General features: G+C 43.6%; 1 protein-coding gene across 1 annotated transcript in view; it reads right to left on the bottom strand.

The window, feature by feature from the left end:
- Positions 1–15,583: 15,583 nt before the first annotated feature.
- The window catches only part of TDRD1 (tudor domain containing 1), a 34,588-nt gene continuing 23,979 nt past the window's right edge, over positions 15,584–26,192 (bottom strand). The window contains exons 18-24 of the mRNA XM_054581226.1: positions 25,882–26,052; positions 23,733–24,005; positions 23,020–23,139; positions 20,522–20,638; positions 17,473–17,640; positions 15,757–15,803; positions 15,584–15,676 (exon numbers count right to left, since the gene is read on the bottom strand). Coding sequence (XP_054437201.1) covers positions 15,584–15,676; positions 15,757–15,803; positions 17,473–17,640; positions 20,522–20,638; positions 23,020–23,139; positions 23,733–24,005; positions 25,882–26,052 — 989 coding nt within the window. The remainder of the gene's footprint in view (positions 15,677–15,756; positions 15,804–17,472; positions 17,641–20,521; positions 20,639–23,019; positions 23,140–23,732; positions 24,006–25,881; positions 26,053–26,192) is intronic.

Genomic DNA, 26,192 nt, shown 5'->3' with positions numbered 1-26,192 from the left:
TGTATCATTTTCTTTTCAATCACAAAGATCTAATGCACAATTCAGACAACCTTAGGTTTTAGCAAGTGCCCATGTAGTAAAAGAACTGAAAGGGTTGTACAGAATGAAATTTAGACTTTTCCCCCAGTATCATTTAGCAGGGAAATATCTAAAAAAAATCTTGACAATAGAGTCTACAAATCGTATTTTTTGCCCCATGGGATCCAATGTATTCAGGATCTCACCCTGCACTTTCTCTGCATTAAACTTGTCCTTTAAGAAAAGACTTGGACAAGCCAGACAATGTCACATCTAGGTGTTACTACAGTTTCCTTTCATTAACAGGTAACACTGACACGCTTGTAAGAGAAACCTCTGAAGAGAAAAACCCCAGGCAGAGAGATGGAAAGAGAAACAGGGGTCCAGGGAACCCCAAGTTCTAGAGACGAGGGCAGGGAGAGAAGATCAGTCACTGCGTGTGGCACCCAAGGGTGCAGCGGGAAACTCACTTCACTCTGATGCACCCCACTCGGAAAGTCCCTTCACCTTCTTAAATAAGCGGCATTCTTCTTGCATCTAAGATGATGGATAACAAGGCAGGAGCCCCAAGTCTTCATCTAGGTATCATGGGCCTTCCGACCAGCCCACCCCCGCCCCCAAGGAACGCTAGTTCTCCGACACAGGCCAGAGTTTCCTGGTCATCTCTAGCAGCAGACCGAACTGCCTCTAACATAACCTGCACTAAAATGAGTTCTCCAACAAACTCACACTCTCACAGCCTCCCAATTGCAGGAACAAAACACCTCCGATTTCAGAGGATTTGCTGAGCAGGCTAAGAGGCATGGCTGTCTTGAAAATCAGACGCACAGGAAAGGTAGATCCTTCTGTGGAAAGGTTTAAACTGACCCAGCTCATGCTCATAAAGCTGCTACGGCCAGACCTTACTTGGAATTACAGGAAGTGAGAACAAACAGAGGGGGCACTATAGGGTCAGTGCTAATGCCCCCCCCCCCCCCCCGCAATCCCACCCACAGGGGGCAGGAACCGCGGAATGAATGAGAAGGTCCCGGCGTGTGAAAGAGGCGGCTTGGCGTGAAGGAGCCGCACTCACCTCTGAGATGAACAGGTCACTGAGGCTCAGGACAGGAGGGTCCTGCATGCTGCCTTGAGCCACTGCTCAGAACTTCATCCACACTGAGACGGCACCCCTCTAAGTGACTACCTGACAGGCAGGGAGGGGCCACACCTCGCCCGTGGTGGCGCAGAACCCGAACCCTGAATCCAGAAGCCCCCGCCTCGCATCCCATGCAGTGTGACCCTGGCTTACGAAACGGGAGGAGGCTGTTCCAGATGCTACTAAGGCGTCTTCTGGTTTCAAAAATCCCCTTTGATCTCCCCTCCATCCTGGACCTATGGGGGCCAGACCTTACTCCACTGTACATTCAGCTCCTTGGGTTTCAAAGCATTTCCAAAATACATGAAATCAAATGTCCCAACCAGCTGAGAGTCCTTGTGCTTCCAGTGACTAAGAGGCTCATCTTCACCCAATCTAGGCGGAAATCGGAAATTCAACACTGCAGGAGTGGGGGAGTCAGGGAGAACGGTGGACATGGAGCACCCTGGGTGCTTCCTGCTGGCTTCCGGCTGGGCGCGAGTCAACAAGGCACTTCCCTGTCCCCCGAGGACAAATTTTCTTTCCTCTTACTGCACACAACACACGTAGGACAAGTCCCTACTTGCCACCTGGCAGCCAGGAGAAGGCCAGGCCTGGGGACAAGGGGCAGCACAGGACCAAGGTAAAGGGCCTCTCAATGCTCTCTAGCCCTTGAGTTCAGGATGATTTTCTGGGTCACAGCCCCTGACCTTGGGCACGTGCAGGACTCTGAGGCTCCGTCCTGTTCATTTTTTTAAGACCAGGATCCTTGCAGCCTCCCCAGGGTGCTGTGAGGACAAGGTGGAAGGAAGCTGGAAGGTTCCTGCCACACAGTAAGTGTGACCCCACTCCCTCTGCCATGAAACAAACCTAAGCCACGTCGTCTTGCTCTATTATGGGTCCTTGCTTGCCCAGGTGATGTTCCTAACTTTCCGCTCATTAAAATAAAACGTATGTTGGCAATCTCCAAATCGGGGCAGAAGTCAAATGCTTCCTCATGCATGTTTGGATGGGATGACACTGGCTCTGGGACCTCAGCAGCACCTGCCTCCCCTGTCCCCAATACAACCCCTGCAGTCACCTTGCCCACGCTGCATCAGAGGTGCCTGCTGGGTAAGCTAAGCAGCACAAACCACGCCGGCCGCCCATCGCAGGAGGGATACTTCCGGATCGATCCTTGTGCCCACTACATTCTTTATTGTACCACAATAAACGAAGTGAATGCCGTTTCAATGCTGGTGAAGTATTAATAGTACTCTTTACCCACTGTTCCCACCCAATATTTTCAAATATTCTGTTTATTCTCCCTTCCTCACATATCAAAACTTTCTTGAAATACTAATTTGATATTCTAAATACCAATATCTAGAAACTTTTATTTTTATGTTTTAAAAGATTTCTTTTATTTTTAGAGAGAGAGGAAGGGAGGGAGAAAGAGAGGGAGGGACACATCAATGTGTGAGAGAAACATTGATGTGTTGCCTCTGCACGCGCCCTGACCAGCAGCGGAACTGGTGACTTTTCACTTTGCAAGACAGCGCCCAATCACCGGCGTCACACCAGTCAGGGCCTGAACATCTTTTTTAAAAAGAATGGGTTCCACAGTAAAACTCAACAGCTACCACCATCAAGCTGCCAGGTGCTCCATACTCACACGTCTTCTCTACTAACCCACAGACAGTCAGTGAGAGTATGACCCCTGTTTTACAGGTGAGAAAATCGAGGCGTGGAGCAGTTAAGTGTTCTGCCCCAGGCTATACAGCTAATATGAGGATCCGTCTCCATGCTGGTCTCTGGGGGATTGGTTCACGCCATCTCCTTCAGAATCAGGATAGAGGAACAGAAGTATAATTAAAAGTCTGCCACCCTAAATCCCGCCCTTTGGCAGTTTTCCACCCAGCTAATAACCTGCCAGCAGCCCCCACCCTGGAGCACAGGAGATTTCCAGAGCTCTCTGCATTCCTGTACAAAGCAGTCAGGAGCAGCCTGAACCCCAGGGGTGGACGCAGACCATTTGCTCCCAGGTACACCTTGTTAAGCCTTTTCCATTACAAAACGCTTCCATCACCGTATTTGTTCTTCTCTGTTCCATTACTCATGCTAATCCCACGCACCATTCCTGGCTTCTGCGATTCTCACACAGAGACTTAGATGCTTCTTCCCCACCCCAACAACGCCCCAATCTTCTCATCTGACTGTCGTCTGCAAATCCTGGTTCCACACAGCCCCTGTGGCATCTGGGGACAGCAGGTGAGTGGGACTTGCTGCAGGGCACCACAAAACACTGCACTCCGGGATTACCCTTCCCCAGACATGGGAAGAAACAGAGGCCAAATCAAGACTACCTTTGAAAAAGACGGGCGGACTGGCAATAGCTAAAGGCAGTTTTGCGGGACAATGCCCGCCTTCTCCTCTATGATCGGAAATGAAATGAGTGCATGGTAAAAAAAGAAACCACTTCCGCCTCCTTACAAAATGTAATTCCTACCCCAAATATTAGGTTAGCTCTTGGCAGCCTCCTCTCAATGGGCCGGGATGGAAACCTGAGCCCTTTAACAAGAACAGTCAGCACCTGAACAGGAAGACTAAAATCAGAGGTAGAAGTCTCCCGCCAGGCAGACATGGGTGTCTTTTTCTGTAAGAATCATCTTTCTTGTCCATCTGGGCTCAAGCCCAGAGTCTAGGGAAGTGGACAGCATGTTTCTAGTTTGATAAGGCAGGGAAAGCACTTTAAAAAGCAGCTCAGGGAACAACGTGCTCCTACTAAAGGAATTACAAATTTTCAGAACCCAAGAGTCAGAGAGGCAGAGGTCAGCACCAGAGACAAACACTGCGCTGTGTGCATCCTCTGACTGGCAGGGAGAAAGTTGTGCAGCTGGGTGGAGCCTTCCATTCTCACCCCATCTGCTACAAGATATTTTTAGCCACAAGAGATTTTAATGTTTGTTTTGGTGATCTCTGAAAATCCTTTAAGTTGCACAAGACCCAAATTCACACTCTGGGACGCACACACACAGGACCTGAAGTCCAGGGACTGAATTGCAGCCTAGCTCTGCTAGTAACCAGCTGGGAGATTCTGCACGCAAGAGCTTCCCCTGCTTCAGTTCACTCAGCTGTCAAATGCGGAGAATCGCAGTTTCAGAAACTCACGCAGTGTTGCACAGATCCTATAAAATAGTGTGTGACCATCCCTCCCACTGGTAAAACACTTTCTAAGTGTACGATGGTTAAAGATGATGATTACATATATTAATTTCATGTAACAACCGTCATAACCCCATTAAAATACACATGATCACTTCCATTTTTAAACATGAAAATGGTCTTGGAGGAGTTGGGGCCTGAGGTCCCAGGGCTAGTGAACCACAATCTTGGAGTCAAGCCCAGGTCTTCTGATTGCAGACGGCTCAGCTGTGACAAGAAGCGCGCAGTACAGAGATGATGCGCAAAGGGCACTTTCGAGCATCAGGAGACAGAGCATGAGCCGTGCAGGTACATTCCTTCACTGCAGACTCAGTTTCCTTCTCTCAAAAATGGGGGTGGCATCACCTATTCTATTAACCTGGAGGGGCTGTTGCCAGGATCACATGAGACCACCATGCACAAGCCCCCTGGACCAGGGCACAGGTTCCTCAGCGGCGAGCGGGGAAGTCCAGTTCAAGAGCAGGGACTGGGGATCAGGAAAGAAAGTAGGGGCTCATAGATAGTCACCACATTCAGGGAAGCCCTGCAGGTAATTCTGCAGGTGGAAGAATCAAGCGGCCTGGAGCTGTTGAGAAGACAGAAGGGCAAACTAAAGGCAGAACTTCAAGTGTATTCAGCTGTCCCAGGGAGCTGGCACGGGTGATGCTGGCACGGGTGATGCTGAAGCGGGAGGGTTGCATGGATAGACCCTTCCTTGTGCAGGGTCCTCAGGAGACCCCCAATAGTCTTGTAGATGGTAGGATGGACTTTTAAAAAAATCATTGTGGGATAAAATTAAAAATTAGCCATCTGAAACAAATACAGTATTGAATGTAAAGTGTAATTGAAAAAAAAACCACACAAAAAGTAGCTGTTCTGTTACAGTCCTCCCAACTAAAACATTTTTTGACTGATATGTGAAATACAAAAGTTTGAGGACCACTGTTCTCAAACACTTCAGTGCTGCAGGCACTTCCATTGATCATATAAGTATATGACATTTCATTTATTCAATGACAACTGTTAAGCATTTACCCTATGCCCCACACCCTCCCAGGTGGAAGGAAATGCTCTGTAAGATGCAGACCTGGTGGGGACATTCTTAACAAAAGGCTTTTACATTTGAACCAGTAGTTTATCCCCGCCCAGCGTCATCACTTGCCAATTAATGACGGTGACCTTTAGGAAGCTCATTAAAAACCCAGGAGTCCGGGTTCCTGGTGGGCCTTCCCACTTGCCCTGGGGCAGTCTCCCACTGCCTCTGGGTCTCGGTTTCCCCACCTGTGAAGACATGGGCCTCTGACTATGATTCATTCCAGGGGCCCCAAGTCTGTTGCAGTGGGGGGAATAACTACTCTAAGCTCCGGATGGAAGACCAACAACCAGATTCGAAGAAAAATGTTGCCGGTGTTCAGTTATACAGACATGTGTGATGAAGGAAGACATTCCCCTCTCGCCCTGGGAAGTGCCTGGGGACCTAGTCCAGGGAAATTCTTACACATCAAGAGGTGGATTTCCACAAGAGAAGAGAACGGGCCGTCACCCGCCCAGAAAAAGGGCTCCGCGGTGCTTGGCACCCCCACCAACCAAGAAGAGGACGCCGCAGGCCGCTGAAAGCCAGCAGCGTTTGCAGATACACTCCCACGGCCACTGCCACTGGCTGTGCCGCCTCTCTGACTCCTGACTCGTTCCTTCTCTTTTTTGACTCTTTTCTCAACAAATGCACACTTCTTAATACAATGTCACACTGGAAACCAAACAGAGCTTGCCTTTTTAGACTTCCATTTAGAAAAGACTCAGGGTCTAGGGTTCTAGTTTGTTTTTTAATTAAATGACTTTATAATTTGAAAATGGTAAGGTTCCAATTATTCAGTTCTAAGACAGCAAACACACTGCATGGTGTCCCCATTGAAAGGTCCCTCTCAGCTGGACAGCTGTTGATTCCACAAGGAACGGCAGCAAGGTGCCCTCTTCCCTTCTCTGCTGCCCGGGTGTCCAACGTGTTTTTAAACAGAATCCCTCCGGTAAGTTTAAAAAGGGCAACTTGGAGACACTTCCATTCACCGTCCCAGCAGGTGGCCAAGGGCTGGGCCCCGGGCTGGAAAGGAACGGAAAGCAGGGCTGGGTCCGGTCGTGGTGGCAGTGGGGTTGTTCAGCTTGCGAAATCACCCTGGAGGACAAACCCCCTGGCCTTCCCAGCGCCCAGGGGCGAGTCCCTCAGCGGCTGCGGGCCCCTCTTGGACTCTGCTTGCAGAGACTTCCCTGGGGCGGGGGTGGGGGGGGCACTAGGCTGCCTGGGAAAAAAACTGCCCTGGAGTAACCGTAACACCTGCAGATGCTCTATAATGGGGGAGCAGAGTGCGTGACTTGGGCATGTCCGCAAGCCTTGATTCAGAAGACAAGCTCCTTCTGTGACTGTGCCAAGCTGCACAGGTTTAATATGTAAGTTCCTCTTCCACCGGCAACCACCGAGCCCCCGTCCCCTTACCTGCAGTTCTTGCCCCTCAGCTCGACGCTCCGGTGCCCGGAACTCAAGGGAGGGGCCGCTGTGGGGCCCGCTGCGCTCCCCCTCCCAAGACCGCGGCCCGTTCGCCCCGAAGCGGGCTCGGAGCCCGGAGGAGGCGTGCGCCAGGTGCGCTCTTCCCCGGGACACCGTCTGCCCGGAGAGGCGCGCGGGCCTCGCGGCTGCGCTCAGGTGAGCGCAGACAATGCCGAACAAAGCCCGCAACGCCGCTGGTCCACGCGGAGCAGCGCGGTCTCCGCGCTCCGGTAGGGGCGACTGGAGGCCGAGCCGGCTCGTCTCCCGGGAGCGCGAGTAAGTAACCGGCGCGGGGCGCTAGGGCTCCTGCGGCAGGTAGACCACTCTGGGCTCTGACTCTCCGGAACGCGCGCGGCGAGGGGCGCACGGCGGGGCCCGGACGCCGGGGCGGCTCTGCTGGCCCCGGCGGGTGCGGCTCGGGCCAGGGGGCGCTGCAGGCCTGCGGAGGGGCACCCGGGTGGGAGCCACGTGGGACACCTGTATGTCTCAGCGAGGGAAGGCGGAGAACGTGGCGCGGGCGGTGCAACAGGCGCTTCTGGAACCCCGCCCGCACCGCCTCCCGTGTTTTTAATAAGGAGTTGGCCGAGGTCGGCAAATAAACGAAGGTACTTACTTACTTCTCCGTGGGGGTCCCAGCCTGGAAGCGGTGCAGCAGCAAGAGCTGTGCTATGCGCTGTCGGCTCCGCAGGATTTACTGCTCCGACTCAGGCGAGAATGTTGACTTTGGCATCGCTTCTGTTTGTCATGGCGATTGTCATTTGTTTACTTGGCTGTCCTGTCATTGGAATTGCGCAGCAATAAGCGAGCCTTTTAGCCAGTATCCCTGTTTAAGCCTAGAAGGTGTCCGATTTTCAACATTCAAACTTCACAAAGCAAAATCGCACAATGCCTGGCACAAGGCCTCATACATAATAAGCACTCACTCCATACACGGTGGCTATAATTGAGTAATCTATCATTTCACACTAATCAAAAAGATGTCATTGCACAATGTGTGCTCATTGCAAAAAAAAAGTATCAGTAAGCAAGTTGAAAAACCACACCTATTCCACCACCCAGCAATAATCACTGTTAATATTACTGTGTATATTCTTCCAGTGTTTTTCTACTTACATAAAAATTTATTCTTTTAAATTCATTCCACATATACTGTCTCATAACCAGCTTTCCACTTCCCTCTTGAACACGTTTTTTAGTCCCTATTGTTCCAACATACTTAATCTGTATTGTCAAACATTAACCTTTAATCATGCAATTAGATATTTGTGCTTTTACTCAATTACTCAAACTGCAAGAAGGTACATTTGTAGTCTGTTGGTTATATGCACTTTAAGGCTTTTGATACGTATTATTAAGCTGCCCTCCAGGAGGACTGGCCTGTTTCCTTTTCCCCAGACCCTTCCCTTTATTCTTGTAAATGTCAGTCTGCTAGACTAATAACTGTTTTCTTGTTTTTATATTCTTCCTTTTAAAAGAACTCCTAAAAACATTTCTTTTCTGCCTGTGGTTCTCAGTTGGTTCCCAGCCCAACCAGCATCGCCAGAGCAGCTTAAGTAATGCATGAGCACCTGCCAGGGAGCTTGCCCTCGGGCCTAAATGCTTGGGCAGGTGGGGGGGGGGGTGACATTGGGCAGCCTGGCCTCTGACTCTAGACGGGCCTTGTGGCCTTGTCCCATAGTAATGCGAGCTACTTGGGTGATTTTAAAGGTTCTAATAGCCCCATATGAAAAGCAAAAAGAAACAGGTGGATTTAATTTTAATATTAACCCAGTTGATCCCAAATACCTCACTGTGTAAACAATCTAGAGGTATTTGATAATTTCTGAAATCCTGTTGTAATTTACATTTACTTCACATCTCGATTTGGATGAGCCACAGTTTAAGTGTTCCACAACCACACGCTGGTAGGCAGCTCGTGCTTGCGGCTCTAGGCCAGCAGGGGTGTGACAGCGGCAGCCCTGGAGTCCTGGTGAGGGCGGAAATTTCCCAGCTGACAGCCCACTTCCCCACCTGTTATGATTGGCTGTTTACATTTCTCTCCACCACTTTGCCTCATCAGTTCTACCTTAGAGAAGCCAAATCTCATTTTTAGATGTTTCTGACAGCTTGACGTCTTCCATTGGTGGCAAAATAAATTTTCATTGCATGGTTAAGAAGTAAAAGATTAAAGTATAAATACTGGTGGAGATACCCGTTCCTTCAAACTCCACATCAAAGAATAATCCATCTGCCCCAGGTGCCTATCAGGTCTTTCCATCAAGTGTGCAAGTGCGGAGGAGGGAAGGGCGGGGCTCTGGAGAGGGCGGGTGGGAGGAGACTCGCGGGGGTGGCGGCTTTTCGTGCAGAGAGAAGGGGGGCAGCTACGATCGTCATCCGTGGCAAGCCATCTTTTGTGAGGATTTGTGGAAATTTAAAAAAATAAAGTCCCCAGGAAGCATCATCATCCCAAAAGACTTGTGTTGTGAACCCATTGCTTCCAAGGACTTGTTTTACTCATCTCTGTGCAGCCCCAGTATCTGGTAATTCTACATAGTAAGTGCCCTTTTAAAATGTGAATCGTTCATGAGTCTCAGTGGTAAACACGTAAGATATGAAGATGACTCTGAATTCCAAGCAGAGATAAATGGAGATGACAGTATTCAGCCATATGCAGAGGGAAACGCCCGTGTAGTGGAATGGCCACCGCTTTGGAGACAAGGTCTGCGTACCCTGTTCTGCTCTCTTGCCTACTGGCTTCATGGCAGAGAAAAGATGCTTAACTTTCGACTGCTTAGTTTCCTGGCCTATAACATGAAAAGTTGTTGGGTACAATGGTTCCTAACTCTGTGGATGCCCAATTCAAATTATTTGCATCCGGTTCCCCAAATGATGAAGGTCCAGAGGCGGGTACAATATAGAGGCACCGAAGTTGTGGATTTCCAGAACCCTCTTGTTGAGAAATGGAAGTACAGAAAACAATGAACCTTAGGTGGCAAAGAAACCAACCCAGAGGAAACAAAGGGCCTGATTCTAAAGTGCTCCCCAAAGCAGCAAATTTTAAGCCAGAGCCAAAATTGGGGGCATGGGTATGGGGCGGAGGGCAAAAGGCGTACAGACACAAGGAACAGAAATACTGCCATCTCAAAGCTGAAGCCCCTTTGGTTTGGGGTATGCACCAGTTGTTCTGAGGGTCAAAGCATACATCCCAACTCCTGTAAGCAGGGTAATTATGCACAAGATCTTACAGGATGTGCTTTTGGAAAATGTGATGCTTTCTGGCTGAATCAAGTAAACATGTAGTGTCTACAAGGCCAAGGCTTGGGTAATGTAAGCTAGTCATTCACGCAACACCCAGAACTGCATAAGCACTCCACTTCAAACTGCTGATGCTACCAGATTTTTTATCTTTAGTTTTCACACATAGATATATGCCTTAGCATAAACCTTTGTTGAATGTATTTTGAGAGGAATCTGGGTGCACCCTTGGAGGAGGCAGAGTAGGCTTCTGCCTGACTTACAATAACTCTCATAGTCCATCTCACTTCCTCAAAGTCTCTTATCCCAAGAGGTGAGCACGCCCTGGCTGATGTGTTCAGTGAGTTGAGAGCTGGCTTGTGAACCAAAGGGTCGCTGGCTCAATTCCCGGCCCAGGCACATGCCTGGGTTGTGGGCCAGGTCCCCCGCTGGGGGCATGCAGGAGGCACCTGATCAGTTTTCTCTCCTCTTTCTCTCTCCCTTCTCGTCTCTCTAAAAGATAAAATCTTAAAAAAAAAAAAAAAAAAGGATATGCTCCTCCTCATCAACGGTTATCACCATGGGGTCTCACAATGAAACACAGGAAAATGAATGAGGCTGGGCAGCTAAAGCCTTACATGAAACTAATTTTAGGAGGCTATTGGAAAGCTAATGCCTAAATTCAAGAACCTCCCTAGGGAAGGTAGACTGCAGTGCCCAGCCAATAGCGTGAACAATGTTCAGGGCAGCAGAGGAAGCGTGATTTCTCTGTGTGAGCCTCCCTCCGCTCCCACCCCAGGCAGGTAGATGGGCAGCGGTCCCACTGGAACTGAAGCTCACTTTGATGCCAGCCAGCAAAACCATCCTACCGCTCTTTGTTAACTCAGGTTTGGAATCACAGGCTGCCCTCCAATTCCTTTTATCTGGAAAAACAAAACAAACACCACCCTTGAGAATCCTTTGTGTTTCACGAGTTGGCACTGCGGGGGTGCCAGTCTGAATACAGAACCACCTGCGCTGGTGAGTACCCCAGGTGTCGCTCTCTGGCTCATCCCAGAAGAGCTCAATTTGCCAGATCCAGGCAGCAGTTGTGTTGGTGATGAGCCCACTAGGAACACAAATGATTCGTTGCTCTGGGCTGGCAGCCTCCCAGGAGTTAGCCTCTCAATGACTTCATTCCTCTCCCAGAATTTGGCAGCTTAGGGCCCTGTGAGGGTGAGGATCCGCACGTTACTGGTGTTTTAGAGTACGCATTGTGCAGCAGGAGAGCTCGATTTTAGAATATTAACCACCTGACTCACAGTTTTAAGCCTTTTACATTTCTAGCTGCCCCAACAAAAGGATTCTACCAAAAGAAAAGGCACGGCGAATGTCTTTCCCATCAACTCCTGCTCACTGTTGAATCCATGAGAGGCCAACGGAATCTGATTTGTCTTATATTAACATGGCCTCTACCAAGGAATAATCTATTCGTTTGGCTATTTGGTTTCAGCTCTAGTCTACTTATTTTCTATGACTGAACCACGTATTATGAGGACTCAATCACAGAATCCTGGCAGGTATGATAGGCCATATGTGGTCCTATCAAACAATAAATACGGCACCTACCACACAGTTAGGCATGTGGCTGGAGCTCATTAAATATTTGTGGAATTAACGTTAATTAAAATAGGAGAGTCTTAAACCTACTCAGAAAGATCTGGCAGTCTGGTATTTTAATTTGTGGAATTAATTTAGGAGACATTGAACCTTTATCTCTCTTTGTGAGACTAGTGCAATAGATTATATTAGCTTCTTTTGGGGAGCAAGGCACATAGCTGAACCACCAAGTAACAGTAAATTCCATTTAATTAAAACTGTTTATATTCAAATTGCCAGTACCATATAATACCTTGCAGGATGACCTCTGACTTAGATTTTTTTATGTGTTCTTTGACTTGTTTCCCTAATTTTCCAAAATAAAAAAGCAAATTTTGTGATTCTGTGGTTTTAATTTGCATTTTCATTGTGGCTGGAACTGAACAGAGCATGAACAAACTAGGCATCGGGTGCTCCTAGAACGTGCAAATAAAAAAAGAAAGAACGTAGCAAAAAGCTGGCAATAAGAACGTGAGGAATCTGGCTGCAAAGTGAAAGAATTTTATTGGGCAAAGCGGTATATAATGAAAGCACATCAATGTCACAACTCTTTATGAGGAGAGTCTCCATTTAACAGATTAGCTGACTCACATTATCAGTAAAAACAACAACAACAAAGTCTTACGTTTCTTCTGAGTCAGTGCAAACCTCTCCTTAGGTTGTCACAGGATAGGCTGGTACTTAAAATTATGGAAAAATTCCCAGACAGAAACTTAGGGGCTGGCAGAAAAGCCAGCTGGTCTGTAATGATGCACATGTGAGTTTAGGAGAATTTAGTATTATGGGCTTCAAGAAAAATATATACTCTTATTTAGATTTTTGACTTAAAATTGTTAACTGTATTTGTGCTTCAGAAAATGGCAAGTAGGATGGCAAATTCTGTCCATAATGAAAATCTAAGTAGTTACATATCTGGAAGGGTTTGGGTGGCAAGAGCAGAAAGAGAAAGTTCCTTCCCCAGTTGGAGTGGTCCAGAGCCCAAGATCCAACTCCACGCCCAAGGACAGACTCTCTGCCCAAAAGCCGACTCTGTGCCCAAGGACAGACTCTCTGCCCAAGGTCGGACTCCGTGCCCAAGGACGGACTCTGTGCCCAAAAGCCAAAGGCAAAGGGAGCCAAGTCACGAGGGAGAGAAAGAGGTGGACAACCTCAGCGTGTACAGGAAAAGCGGAGCAGAGACCGGAGCAACAACAAACCAAAGAACATTTATTATGTACAAGAGGCAGTCAGGGATGACAGGGAGAGCAGGGCATACTTTATTATGAAATATTTCAAACATACATGAAAATCCAAAAAATAATAAAGCTCGTGTATCCATCAACTAGATTTATCCATCATTAACATGGAGTCCTATTTTCTTCAGTCCTTTTATTCAGTAAAAAGTTATATATACAGTAGAAAGCCCCTATGTATCCCCTTCCTGATATTTCCATGAATTTGGTTATGAATCTTTTATGCCAGGCTTATTTATTTGGAAGAACTTAGAGGAAGAAAATAAAACTACCCAACCTAATAGAAGAGTAGTAAGCAAACAAAAGTGGAGGCACAAAAGGTCATTAAAGAAAATGTTGACAAAGAGAAACGGTTCCAATAAACAAAAACACAAGATGCTGTCCTTTCTCTCCTAAGTCTAGCCTTAACTGCTTCCTCTCTTGTAAGTGTTTTTCTCCAAAAGACTGTTTCTGAAAGAGAAAAATCAACTATCATTATTATGCCATATATAAAAACGCAATCACCATGGTTCTTAACTTCTACCTTAAGTATCAATGCAAGCAAACCAAACATTTACTTTTAAATGAAATTATACATTAAATCAGAACTGCCAGTTAAAGAAAATCACCATCACCAAAGCAGAGCTATTATTATGTCAATTATACCTGTTTGTACTCCCCGTCACAAATATAAAATATAGCTCTTTGTACTCTCCTTCAAATATAAAATTATTTTATATTAACTTATATGCTGAAATACTTATTGCTTTTGAGCAAAAGGTTACAGAGTTTTATGTTCTCATCAACACATCACTCCTAGTATAGCAATTTTATGATTACTAACAAATTAAAAACAAACTTCTCGAGAGATGATGAAACAAATTGAAAACACATTTTCTCTCTCTTTGGGAAGAATAACAAAATACTAAAGAGTCAAATAAATTGTCACTAGAACAAAGGAAATATGCTTAAGTAACCATGTACACAATTTTTTCTAATAATATAACCCCTTAGTTTCCTGCCCCTTCAGAACCGATCTAATCTAAAAAGATATTGCCCCACAGCAGACAGGTAAGCAGCAGGGGGCAGAAGAGAGAACTCAGCATTGAGTCATAAGAACTACTTTCCAGTCTGTGTGCCTGATTTTGGACTGCCATTTAACCTCTCTGAGCCTCAGCCTTCTCACCTATACAATTGGGTCATACTTTCTTTTCAAGGGTATTGTGAAACTGAACTATGTGACTAGATGTAAAAGTGCTTTTTAAATAAGGCACTACCCCAAAATAAGGTATCACACTGTATATTCAAGTGCAGACAAAATATGTACATATTCCCACAGTAGGAGGAAAGCCAGTTCAACTACTATGCTTTAAATCAAGTGGTTTTTTTTTTTTGAGTAGTATCTTCAGACTATCCAGAAACAACAGAAAATACAGGGTTCATCTGAAGATGTGTGTGTAAGCACTCTCAACGTCTTAATGAAAAGAAACTATTACCCAGATAAAAAGTCAAAGCACATACAAGTTAATTAACTTGACTGGTGCTAGCACTAAATTGCAGAAGTTCTGTCACTGCATGTTCCTTCATCTATGTTAAGATTATTATTAAAGATTTTTGAGCCCATGTATGCAAAAGAGCAGTCCCTATTAAAATTGAGAAACACAAGAAAACTGAAATCGTAATTGGAACTGTAAGTCAGCATTTGTTAAAAAATAAACCAACACTTGCAAAGGAAATAAATCAATGAGAATCAAAACCATTGATCTTGCACTGATGACATTTACCTTAGAACTCAGTTGAACTTAGCAACAGAAACAAAACAGTAGTCTCCAGAATGTCTGAACCCCGGAGGTCTGAGTGTCTGAAAGCTCTCACGACCGACCGCGGAGACCCACAGAGATCAGTGCGAGCTACTTGCAAAAGGTCTGATGTAACTGCACGTATTAAGTCAAAGTCCTTTCCTTTTGGCTGGAATTCTATCGACGCAAAGTGATAAAGACAACTCCATTTTGATCAGAAGTTCTAACTGGCCATTTATACTGACCATAAAGTTCCATCATTCCTGAAGGCCATCTTAGAACAGAGGACCCCAGACCGTAACGGGACCGGCAGGGACAACTGCAGGGGAACTAGTGTTCAAAACTCACCCACATCGTCTTTCAACCACAAGAATCACCGTGGCCAAGAGAAGGGAGTATGTTTCCTTTTGAAATGCACGCACCATCCGTGCAGCCCACCTTCCATTCTTGGGCCCTTAGAACCTCCTCACAAAAGTGCTGCACACTGCGAGAGCCACGTGCACGCGTGAGGGTTAACCTCACGTGGAGGCGCCAGGAATTTCAGGCCAACTGTGCCTCGCGACGATTCCTACCAGTCCCTCCACATACCAACCTGAGCTCTGTCGAACCCCCCAGCACCAAGGAAAGGCGGCCGCAGCCGGAACCACCCCTGGCCTCAGTGCTGTTGTCCTGTCGAAGGCAGATTGCCCAGCGAGACTTAGGGAGGGAGCGAGAACAGCCCGACCAGGCCTCGGGTCATTAGATGACAAAAGAAAACACGGCCTTACAGAGAGAGGTGTTCTACTCCATGAGCTCTACCCTGGGGACACGACTGGAAATGTCCCGCTGGTGGTTACAGAGGTGGCAAAAATAACCAAATTTTACTTACTTAACTTTTTAACAGTTTTTTCATTTCAATAAATTTATTTTGATTGGTTGGATTGTCTAAGAGGAAGAGAAGAATCTGTTCATGTTTTTCAACCTATGGGTGAAAAAAAGTAGTATTATGTAACTTCTCAAAATATGAGGAGGATAATGTCACTTAAAGGGAAGTTTACGCACTTGTTTCTGTAATTCTGAGCAGCAGCAATTCATCCTGTTCGTTTTTTCTAAAAGCAAATAAAAAAGCCATAGGTAACATGTTACACATAGGTAAACACATTGTAAATCCTGGAGCCTGACCACATGCAGATCTGCCCCTCAGCCATGGAACCACACAGAACCTGATCAATTAAGGTTTTCATTTGGGCTTTCGTGTTGTCTGTCACCGTGTCCTGGATTCCACTGAATCAATGCCCACACGTCTAAGATTTTAGGTCTTCTGCCTCTCATATATGGGATATCTGTTTCTGCTGGACGGCAGGCCTGCCAAATCATTATCTTATGAAATATCTTAAGATCCAATCTCAAACACATGAGCTTTTCTCACTTTGATCAGGATCAAAAGTAATGTGCAAGTAACTTTGAATGCTTGACATTTCTGAAGTTCCCGGCACCAATTCTACGGACAGCGACCGCGCTGCCGAGCCCGACCTAGGGGGAGTCTGGCCTGGGAGGCCGGCTCCCACCCAGGAGGCGGCAGCCGGAACTGGGACCCTGCCGCTGGGCTGATAAAGGAGGGGGATGACGGCGGCGTGGCCACGGGGAGGAAGGAAAGAGCAGGTCAATTCACAGGACATCTATTCTCAAGTACAGCGACACTTGTTATTAAATTTGGAAAAAAACACCTTTACCTAAAGCATTTTGCTTTTTAGATGTGACGTTTTTTGCCAGACCATACATCACCAGCTTATCAGTTAGACTGACAGCACCATTCTCAGAACATTTCTCAACCGACACAGTATGGACATTCTTAATAACTCCTTTTACGGAAAGCATAACATTCTGATTCAACATGAAATTTTTCAGTAGTTCTATTACTAAGTGAGAACAGCTTCCATTCAATTCCATGAGTCCTGGAAAAATAAATAAATATTGGAGTTAATCTTTAAGACCCTCAAAAAAGGTAATATTTAGATAAATTATCTAAGGATAGTAAGAAAAAAGCTCACTGATTTTAGCTGGGTTTAAAAGTCTGCTTTGATGTACTACTGCCGTTTGCTGCATTAAAAAATAATACATATTCACTGGTCCCTATTATGTGTCAAGCACTAACCCGGGTCTAGAGGGCCAAAACAGACAAATGGTTGCCTTCATGGACATACATTCAAATGGGAGAAGAAACCAATAATAACTTTTTACCTCTCCAAGTCAAAAACAAAGCAGACTCTGAGGTAGTGTGTTACTATCTAAGGGGACCTCTGTGCAGAAATCAGGAGTAAGAGTAAAAATCTACTTTAATACTTTAGTCTGCTTTCACAAATTCCAACTGAAGAGCTGAATATATACAGGTAATGGTATGCACAATAAGGCAGCCAAAAACAGGGCCATCTGAGTGTCTCTAGCCTCCAAAGGCAGAGTGGTAACAGAGCAGAAAGACCCCCGTATGAGTGGCCAGGCAACCCCAGTTCATCCGAGCCCTGCCGCTCACTAGTTTTGAACCTGGGGCAAGCGATTTCTGAATCTTGACACTCTACAGATGGGCCAACTGAATGTGAGAATCAAAGAATAAAAGATGAGATTTCTTCGTAAACTCTGCTTGGTATTTAGAAATCTGGGCAGTTTACTTGAAACACCTATTTGATTTGGACTTGGAGTTATAAAATGAACGGAGGAAAACAAACAAACAAATAAACAAACCCAGAGACACCCAAACTGGAAAGTGACTGAACTGTCTACCTTCGAATGAACACTTAATAATTTGGAAAGGAAGCTCCAGGTGGCTGGCAGAGATTGGCTGCACTCTGCAAAGGGGCAGAGTTTCAACGTTTCCGTAGTCCGCATAGATCACCTTCACCTTGGCCTCCGAGGCCGCCAGAACGATGGCCCGGTACCAGAAATCATCATCTGGAAACACAATGGATCTCAAGTAAGAACTTACATCCAACAGCCCCCTCCCTCTCTTGAGATTGTTATTCACAGTTACACTTACTTCATTTAGAAACTCACACCAGGATATCTGATTTCAAGCCAAAACACCCAGATTAAACATAAGCATCACCTCTATTTTTTTTTCAGATCCTACTAAAAAGACAATGACAGGATTAAAATGAAGAAGATATAAGATCACAAGGATAGAGAACGAGAGAAGACAATGGAATACGGGAAGAGAGAGAGCAGATGCGTGAATGGAAATGACTGAGCAGAGCTCAACCAAAGCTGTAGGGAAGTTAAAAAGCATCCCAGTTTGTATCTCAAATGCCCAGGCAACCAACGTTCATTTAACTGGTGCTACCCATTCAAAAGGAGGAGTAAAGATGGAGCTGAAAATGAGGAATGGGTACAGGAAGCAGTTGCTTCCCAAGCATCCAAACAGACGTTAGTTTATAAACACATTTACACTCTTTTTTAAAGTTGCTACAGAGAATGATCAGTTTTGCGTTCATATGTTTTAGTAAAGCCCAGAATGCCCTCCACCCATCCAGGGAGCTGCTCCTACTCCTTCCCCAGAGAGGATGAGCCCAGCCAACCCTGCCCTGGGGACCAGGAGGCTGAGCAGAGGCGGAAGGTGACCAATGACACATTCGGACAAGCCATGATCTCCAGGCAGGCAACCGCCATCCCACGCAAAAGTTCTCCGAGATGCGACCATCAGAGGAGTCCCCAGTGATACTGCACAGTGGGATCACCCTCTGGTGAAGGCCACCAGTGAACAAGCTCTGGCCACGCAAAAGGAAACTTCCAATTAACTTCTTGGCCCCTCATCTTAAATAAGTGAACAGAAAAGGATTAACGAATGTTTGAGGAAAGTCCCTCACATGAAAGATAAGTCCAAAGCTAACAAATAGGAACTCAAGGAAACAAAGGGAGGAGGAAGAAGACCATGAAATTTAAAAGAACAATACTAACATCTTTGGAGAAATGGCCTTCCAACCTTGAAACAAGATCAAGACAGTATGAAAAACACATGCTTGAGATAACAAACAGAACAGCTATTGAAACTAAAAATATGGTATCAAAAATAAGAAAAGTTTGAAGATAAAATTGAGGAAATCTCTTGCAAAACATTAAAAAGATGAAACAGAAAAAAAGAAAATTTGGCAGAAGGGTTCATGTACAACATTAAAATACTTAAGAGTTCCTAAAAGAATAGAAAATTAAAGGAAGGAGTAAAAGATAACTCAGGAAAATTTCTCAAAACCGAAGTTCATGAAATTCTAGACTTAAGGGCCCATCTAATACTAAGTCACATCATAAAATTCGAAACATAGGATGAGGAGATAGAAAGGTCCAGAAAGAAAAAGGATCTGAACGTCACCTATCTCTCCAACCAGCAACACCAACAACTAAAAGACAATAAAAGGAATGCCTTCAAAATTGTATTGGAAAGATGATTTCCAACCTAGGATTCTACATCTATGAAAGCTATCCACTAATTATTAGGTTAGAATAAATACTTTTTCAAACATAGTAGTTAACCAAAAATGTATCTTACATATATACCTTTTCTCAGCTTCTGGAGAATGGGATATACCCAAACACTAGAGTAAATCAAAAGCCAGCGATCCCGAAAACAAGGTAAGATGAGGGTGGGAGAAGTCTCGCCAATGAGGTGGGGTAGGAGAGAAATCCAAGAAACAAAGGCGGGCGGTACTGCTACAACCTGCAGCACCACGGCGACGGTGACGGAAAAATTCCAGGATGACAGCTCAGGTCTAGAGGGCGAGTAGTCTAGATGGGAGCAGGTGAGACTATGATAAAAGTTGACAGAAGTACATTAAATGTTCACTGGATTTACAGGAGATAATCAGTGAAAGAAGTATACAGAACACCAGTAACAACAACAAAAGTCCGCAAAAGAAAAATGTAATTATAGTACCCTATATGGTTAGGCTGTGAATGGTTGTTATACAATTCTAATAAAGTAATATAGATTATTTAACCTAACCAAAAATTATGACATATTGCTACTGGGAAGAAAAGGAAGAAAAGTGTCAATCCAGCTGTGTCATATAAAAGAAAAACAGAACTAAGCATAATACATTTTAAAATTTTTATTGAATTGTGGTGATAAGCATAATACATTTTAAAACTTTAACTCTAAAATTTAAAAATGAACATCAGTTGGGCAGCAGACCGAAAGCAGGGGAAGACACTGGCCCGCTCAGACTTCTGGCACATGTGGACGAGCCTTTTAGTTGACCTGAGAGCAATATGCTTCCAGAATGGCTTATGTTCTTTGACCCCAGAAGTCTATTCCTAAAAATTCAGCCTACAGTTATTTATAGCTACCCAATTTCTATCCCCCCAAAATTCACTGCAAGCATTATTTATATTAGCAAAAAAAAAAATCTGTTAACATGAAAGAGTAAACAACAATAGAATAAAGTATACCCAGTCCAATGAGCCTGACTCCCCGAGGCATTTTATTCTCTTTTTAAGTACGGTGCTAGAGTTCTACACATTATTTGCAACCCCTCCACAGGTAAATGCAACATCATTGATTCACCATATAAAGTATTGTTATCTAGAGCGGGTTATCTAGAAGTCCTGACAGATTTGTACATTTCCATCTATACCCTTGCCTAAAGATAATCTGCAGTTATGGCAAAGCAAAGCTGAATGACCCTAAATATGAATTACACCTGTGACCTTGTCTCTAATTTCTTTCTCTAACCAAATGAAATGTGCATCTAAAATAGCATGATCCACACAGTCTCCTGCCAAAGGGAACAGGGAAACCCTTCCCCCGTCCCCCCTCCCCACCAGCCCCTTGGAGGAGCCTTACGCGTGTATCTGGCGCAGCACGCGTCTCCCGCTCTCGGCCTGTAGGGCAGCTGGCTCTGCCGGGCGCTGCAATATTCTAGCAGTTCAGCAGTCAGTACACACAGTTTTTCTTGGTCCTCTAAAATACATAAAAACAATCTTTTGTGAAGATTTTTCAATGCTACCATTTAAATATAGTATACAAAAGAATGTCAAATCTAATCCCCCTCCCTCCCCAAAAAACTGTATTAGGACATATATTTAAAAAATAAATAAAACCACTATTGGTTATCTTGTGCAGAAGGGATGCAGTACTGGGAGGGGGCAAAAAGAAGCCTCTGGCGGGCTCATTTGTTGATTGGGGTTGTTATACTAGTGTATTCACTCTGTGAAAACTTAATAAGCTGTAGTTTTTCAATTTTTTGGTGTACTTTTCACTGAAAACTACAGGCATACCTAATTTCATTGCATTTTTTACAAACTGAAGCTAAGACCCTCCACCAGCAAAAAGATTACAACTCACTGAAGGCTCAGGTGATGGTTAGCATTTCTTTAGCAATAACGTATTTTTCAATTAGGATATGTACATTGTTTCTTTTTAGAAATAATTCTCTTGCATGCTTAAGAGACTATAGTGTAGTGTAAACATTATTTTTATGTGCACCGGGAAACCAAAATTTGTGTGACTTGCTTTATATGAGAGTTCGTTTTATTGCAGTGGTCTGTAATTGAACCACATTCTCTCTGAGGTATGCCTACAGTTAATAAAGGAAATACTTCCAATTTGTCATACCATTTGTTGTCATCAGGATTAGATAATTCTAAACCCTTGCTTTCTACTATACAGATTAAAGACGATTATTTGTAATACTGAAGATAAATTTAAGAGCAGTTATTGGCACTGCCACAATTCTAGGTTTGACAATTTGAAACAAAGTTTTATTTTTTTTTCAGCCTTAAAGTACCTGCAAATTATTCTGAATAGCCACTACCCAACTTGTCCTAACTCGCCTTCCACACCACAAGGATAACTCAGATAACACTGAAGGAAAGACTTAATTGTAAACTTCCATGGAAAAAAAAAAAAAGAAAAATTCAAAATATTTATATGCTACTTTTCTTCATGATTAGGTCCAATGTAAAACACTTCTCTAAGTTTCTAAAGATACAGTAACACTATAATTATAGACAATTACAAAGTACTCTTTCGATATAAAAAAGTTTTGGTTCAAATTCTCTTAAATGGCCACAGAAGGTTAACTTAGTGAAGACAATTCAATATAAACAGAACACATTTTTAAACAAAAAGTAAAACAGTAATTAAGGACATTGTTTTCTTACCAAAAGCTGTAGATTATCAAGGCTAGGTTGAACAGCTGCTGAATGCAGGGCATTGTATTCATGTTTACACTTGTGTTTTTATAAGTCAATTTTTTAAAAATTTTTTATTGATTTGAGAGACAGACATTGATTTGTTGTCCCATTTATTTACTCATTCATTGGTTGATTCTTGTATGTGCCCTGACTGGGGATCAAACCCACAACCTTGGCATATCAGGACGATGCTCTAACTGAGCTACCCAGCCAGGGATATAAGTAAATTTGCCTGAAGCGTTACTATGATCAATTCTCCCTTAAAACCTTGAATGAGACAAAATCATTACCCTCCTCTTTGCCCCAATTCCTAATGAGTTCAGATAAGCACTTTGATTTTACATTTAGAAAGATTTGCAGCTACCATCAATAAATCAACAAACAGTAAGTGCTGGTGAGGATGTGGGAAAAAGGGGACCCTCATGCACTGTTGGTGGAAATGCAGACTGGTGCAGCCACTGCGGAAAACAGTATGGAATTTCCTCAAAAAACTAAAAATACAACTGCCTTTTGACCCAATGATTCCACTTCTGGAAATACATCCTAAGGATCTCAATACACTAATTCAAAAGAATATATGCATTCCTGAGTTCACAGCAGTGTTATTTACAACAGCCAAGGTCTGGAAACAGCCTAAGTGCCCATCAGTAGATGAGTGGATAAAAAAGCGGTGGTACGTTTACACAATAGAATACTATGCAGCAGTAAAAAAGAAGGCACCCTTACCTTGTGTCAGCATGGTGACCCTGAAGACTATTATGCTAAATGAACAGAGCCAGTCAGTGAAAGACAAATACCATATGATTTCATTTATATGAAATCTAATGGTATTAGACTGAATACCTAATGGTATTAGGTGGAATCTAATGAACAAAATTAACTGACAAACGCAACAGAAGGAAAAGCGCAGATACATGGAACAGACTGACAGCTGTCAGCGGGGAGAGGGGAGCGGGGACTGGATGAAAGGATCAGCCAAAGACGACGCGTGCGTGACCCATGGACTCGGGCAACAGCGTGGGGAGGGCCTTGGAGGGCGCAAGGGGGCAAACAGGGAAAAAGCGGAAACAACTGTAATGCATACACAATACAATGTAATTTAAAGGAAAGATGATCATAAATAGGTCTCAAATTTTAATTTCTTACCTGGCATCTCATTTGGTAGAGCATAAAATAAGTTTGGGTTTATAATTTCTAATATGCTGGCTTGTACAATTTTATTAACTGGCAATTCTATTGTCCTCCATTGCTCAGTGGAAGAGATGGCTGAAAACATACCAAACACAGGTCTCTATGAAAGAGATCCAATTTAATATTCTTTCCCAGTACTATATTTATTCATTCATTTTTTCATCAACTGCCGATTATCAACATTCCCAAATTCCCAAAGCGCAAATCTGTATTTTCAAAAAACAATCTATTTAATTTGAGGGATTTTGTTTAATTTGAGGGGTACATTACAAAACAGTCCAACCTGTAATGAGAATCCTTGAACTACTGCAGTGTCACAGGCATTGTGCTTCTGTAATGTATTTTCACTTCTGTAGTATATTTAATATTACTCTTAAAATTTATCCAAACATTAAGGGATACATAGCTGTATGATGCAAGTTTATCTGATAAGTAACTATGTTAAAAATAAGTACAATGTTTAATAAAACCATGTTTCATTAAACATATTAAATTAAACCATATTAACTTAACTTTAATAGCCTACTATTAATCTATTTCCACAAAGCATATTTCTACAGGAAAATTGTGTCATTCAGAATAGAGAATTTTTCATAGCCTATAAAAACAAAGAGTAACATAAATTTAAATAACAAATAAACGGCTTAAAAAAAAACAACAAACGTTACCTTGATGCCCTGGGGTGTTGATTTGAAGATCCTGTTTATTGATGGGTCTGTTTTCTGCCGAGTCTTTTTGTGAGCTGGCTTTTAAAACCAGATGTTCCTCAATCAGAACATCACTAATTATTCTAGGATAACAGGCGGAAAGATCGGTGAGTTCAACTCCCACTCCATTCTCAGTGATTTCTACCACTCGGGCTTGGAGTTTCAACCCTGTAACGCACATGTGAAATCTTGCTATGGCTTCCTTAGTCCAATGTTTGTTTCCAGGCTGTATATCTGGCAAACAAAAACAGCATTAAAAAGGATCCTGAAGGTACAATATTTTTTTGAAGTATACTACTGATCACAACATTCGGTATCTTTTTAAGTCAATTTGGTCTATACCTTTCATTCCTGAGGTACCAATAATGCATTTGCAAATACATACTGCTCAGGATCTTTCCTTACCGTCTCCACTACTGTACCTTCACCTGGCATTTTCCCCAATAGGCAAAAATAGGTTATTTCTTTTAGAAGTCACCTTTGTGTTAAGTACAAAACAATGAGTGAACAATTATGCTGGGAAAGGATGTCAACCACACAATTTCACCTTTGTGGACAGTCTTCTAATGATAATTTTAAAATGTCACTTTAACCCTGGCCAGTGTGGCTCAGTTGATTGGGCATCACCCTGCAAACTAAAGGGTTGAGGTTCAACCCCTGGTCAGAGCACGCGCCTGGGTGGCAGGTTCGGTCCTCAGTTGGGGGTGTGCAGAGGGCAACAGACCGATGTTTCCCTCTCACATCGATGTTTTTCTCCCTCTCTTTATCCCTCCCTTCTCCTCTCCCTGGGACCAATAAAAGAAAAAAATTTTTTTCTAAATAAAATGTCATTTTACTTAGCCAAAAACTGTTTCTCTTGGATAATTGTGGCTTATACCTTTATTTGTAACAGTAATTCTCAAACTTCTGAGTGTGCTGTGAATTACCCAGGGGGCTTATTAAAACAGACTTTGGGGCCCCACTGAGTTTTCAATTTAGCAGCAGGTCTTGGATGGGGAAGGAGAATCTGCATTTTTAATACATTCTCATGTTGCCCCTACTTATTTGGGGGCCACATATTAAGAAGCATTGACATAAAACATGGTAATTAAAACTACAATCTGAAACATACTTAGTGAAAAATAAGTAGAAAGAGAACAGAAAAGCAAAAGAACACTTGAAAAGTGTCTGTTTTCAGACATGACCGCTGTTAACATTTTGGTATCCAACCTTCCACAATTTTTATGGAAATACATACTTGTACAAATATACTCATATTTCTTTTATAAAGAAATTTTAATAATAATAGCTATTATGGGTATAATGCCAGGCACTGTTAAGTGCTTTTTGTATTTTTAGCTCTTGGATTCTCCAGGACTCTTTGAGGAAGGTACTGTTACTTTGCAGACTGGAAACAGAGAACGCAGAGAGTTTAAGTCCTCTGCCTGAGGCCTCACGGCTACCAGGGAGCGGGTGGGTTCCGGAGTCGGCCGCCCGAGCACCGTGCTCTCGTCTCCTGCACCTTTCTTAGAGCTTGCTTTCTTCACGTAAATTGTGCACAGTTCTTCATATCAATGACACATATTTACATTATTTTCAGTGACATATAAGAGCAGCAGAAAGTTAAATAGAACTTTCTGAGTGCCAGGCCCTGTTCTAAACATTTCATTAATCCTCACAACCACCCCATGAAACAGGCACTACCATTGTTCGTTAACTGGAGTATCATTTAACCGCTCCTCTCTTACTGATTATTTAGGTTGATTTGCTATTATTAACAGCAAATAATAGCAAATCAACCTATATTTGCTGTTAATAATAGCAAATATATTACTATTTGCCAATAATTGCTCAATTAATGAGTTTCCTTATAGGTGAACTTTGTGAAATTCCAGTTATTTCTCTGGGATAAATTATTAGAAGCGAAATGGCTTCATGAGAAGACATCCCTACTCTGACATCAACAGGAAGTCTGGCCAGGATCTGTAAAAATACACTTTGAAATTTTATACTATAAAGCAAGATCTTCTAACTTAACACAAAATATTATAATTATAGATATTAATACTTAGAAGTTTATGCACTCAAGTATTAGAAGACAGTAAAGAATATTTCTTATTCTGTATCATACCTACTAACCAACACTGTATCCCTTGAAATGGGAGTTTTAAAAATTCCGATGGGATCATTTGGAGTTCATCTGCAGTAACTTCTTCGATGTTTCCATAATCCACAAAATGCACTTTCACGCTTCCATTGAGGCCGATCTCCTTGACTAACGCACGATACCAATTGCCATCACCTAGATTTAACACAAAGTTCATAACATGCAATATTTCCCTTCTATTAATACAGGAAATTTTATCTTGAAAAAAGACATCATTTGTCTAGGAGCTAATAAATCTGCTCTCTTCCACAGATATGCCTTTTACTTTTTCATTC

The sequence above is a fragment of the Pteronotus mesoamericanus genome, unplaced genomic scaffold, assembly GCF_021234165.1.
Source record: "Pteronotus mesoamericanus isolate MK-2021 breed Mesoamerican mustached bat unplaced genomic scaffold, CSHL_Meso_final contig_657, whole genome shotgun sequence".
Lineage (NCBI taxonomy): Eukaryota > Metazoa > Chordata > Mammalia > Chiroptera > Mormoopidae > Pteronotus > Pteronotus mesoamericanus.
Note: the sequence above shows the minus strand (reverse complement) of the source record. Positions and strands in the feature narration are given on the sequence as shown.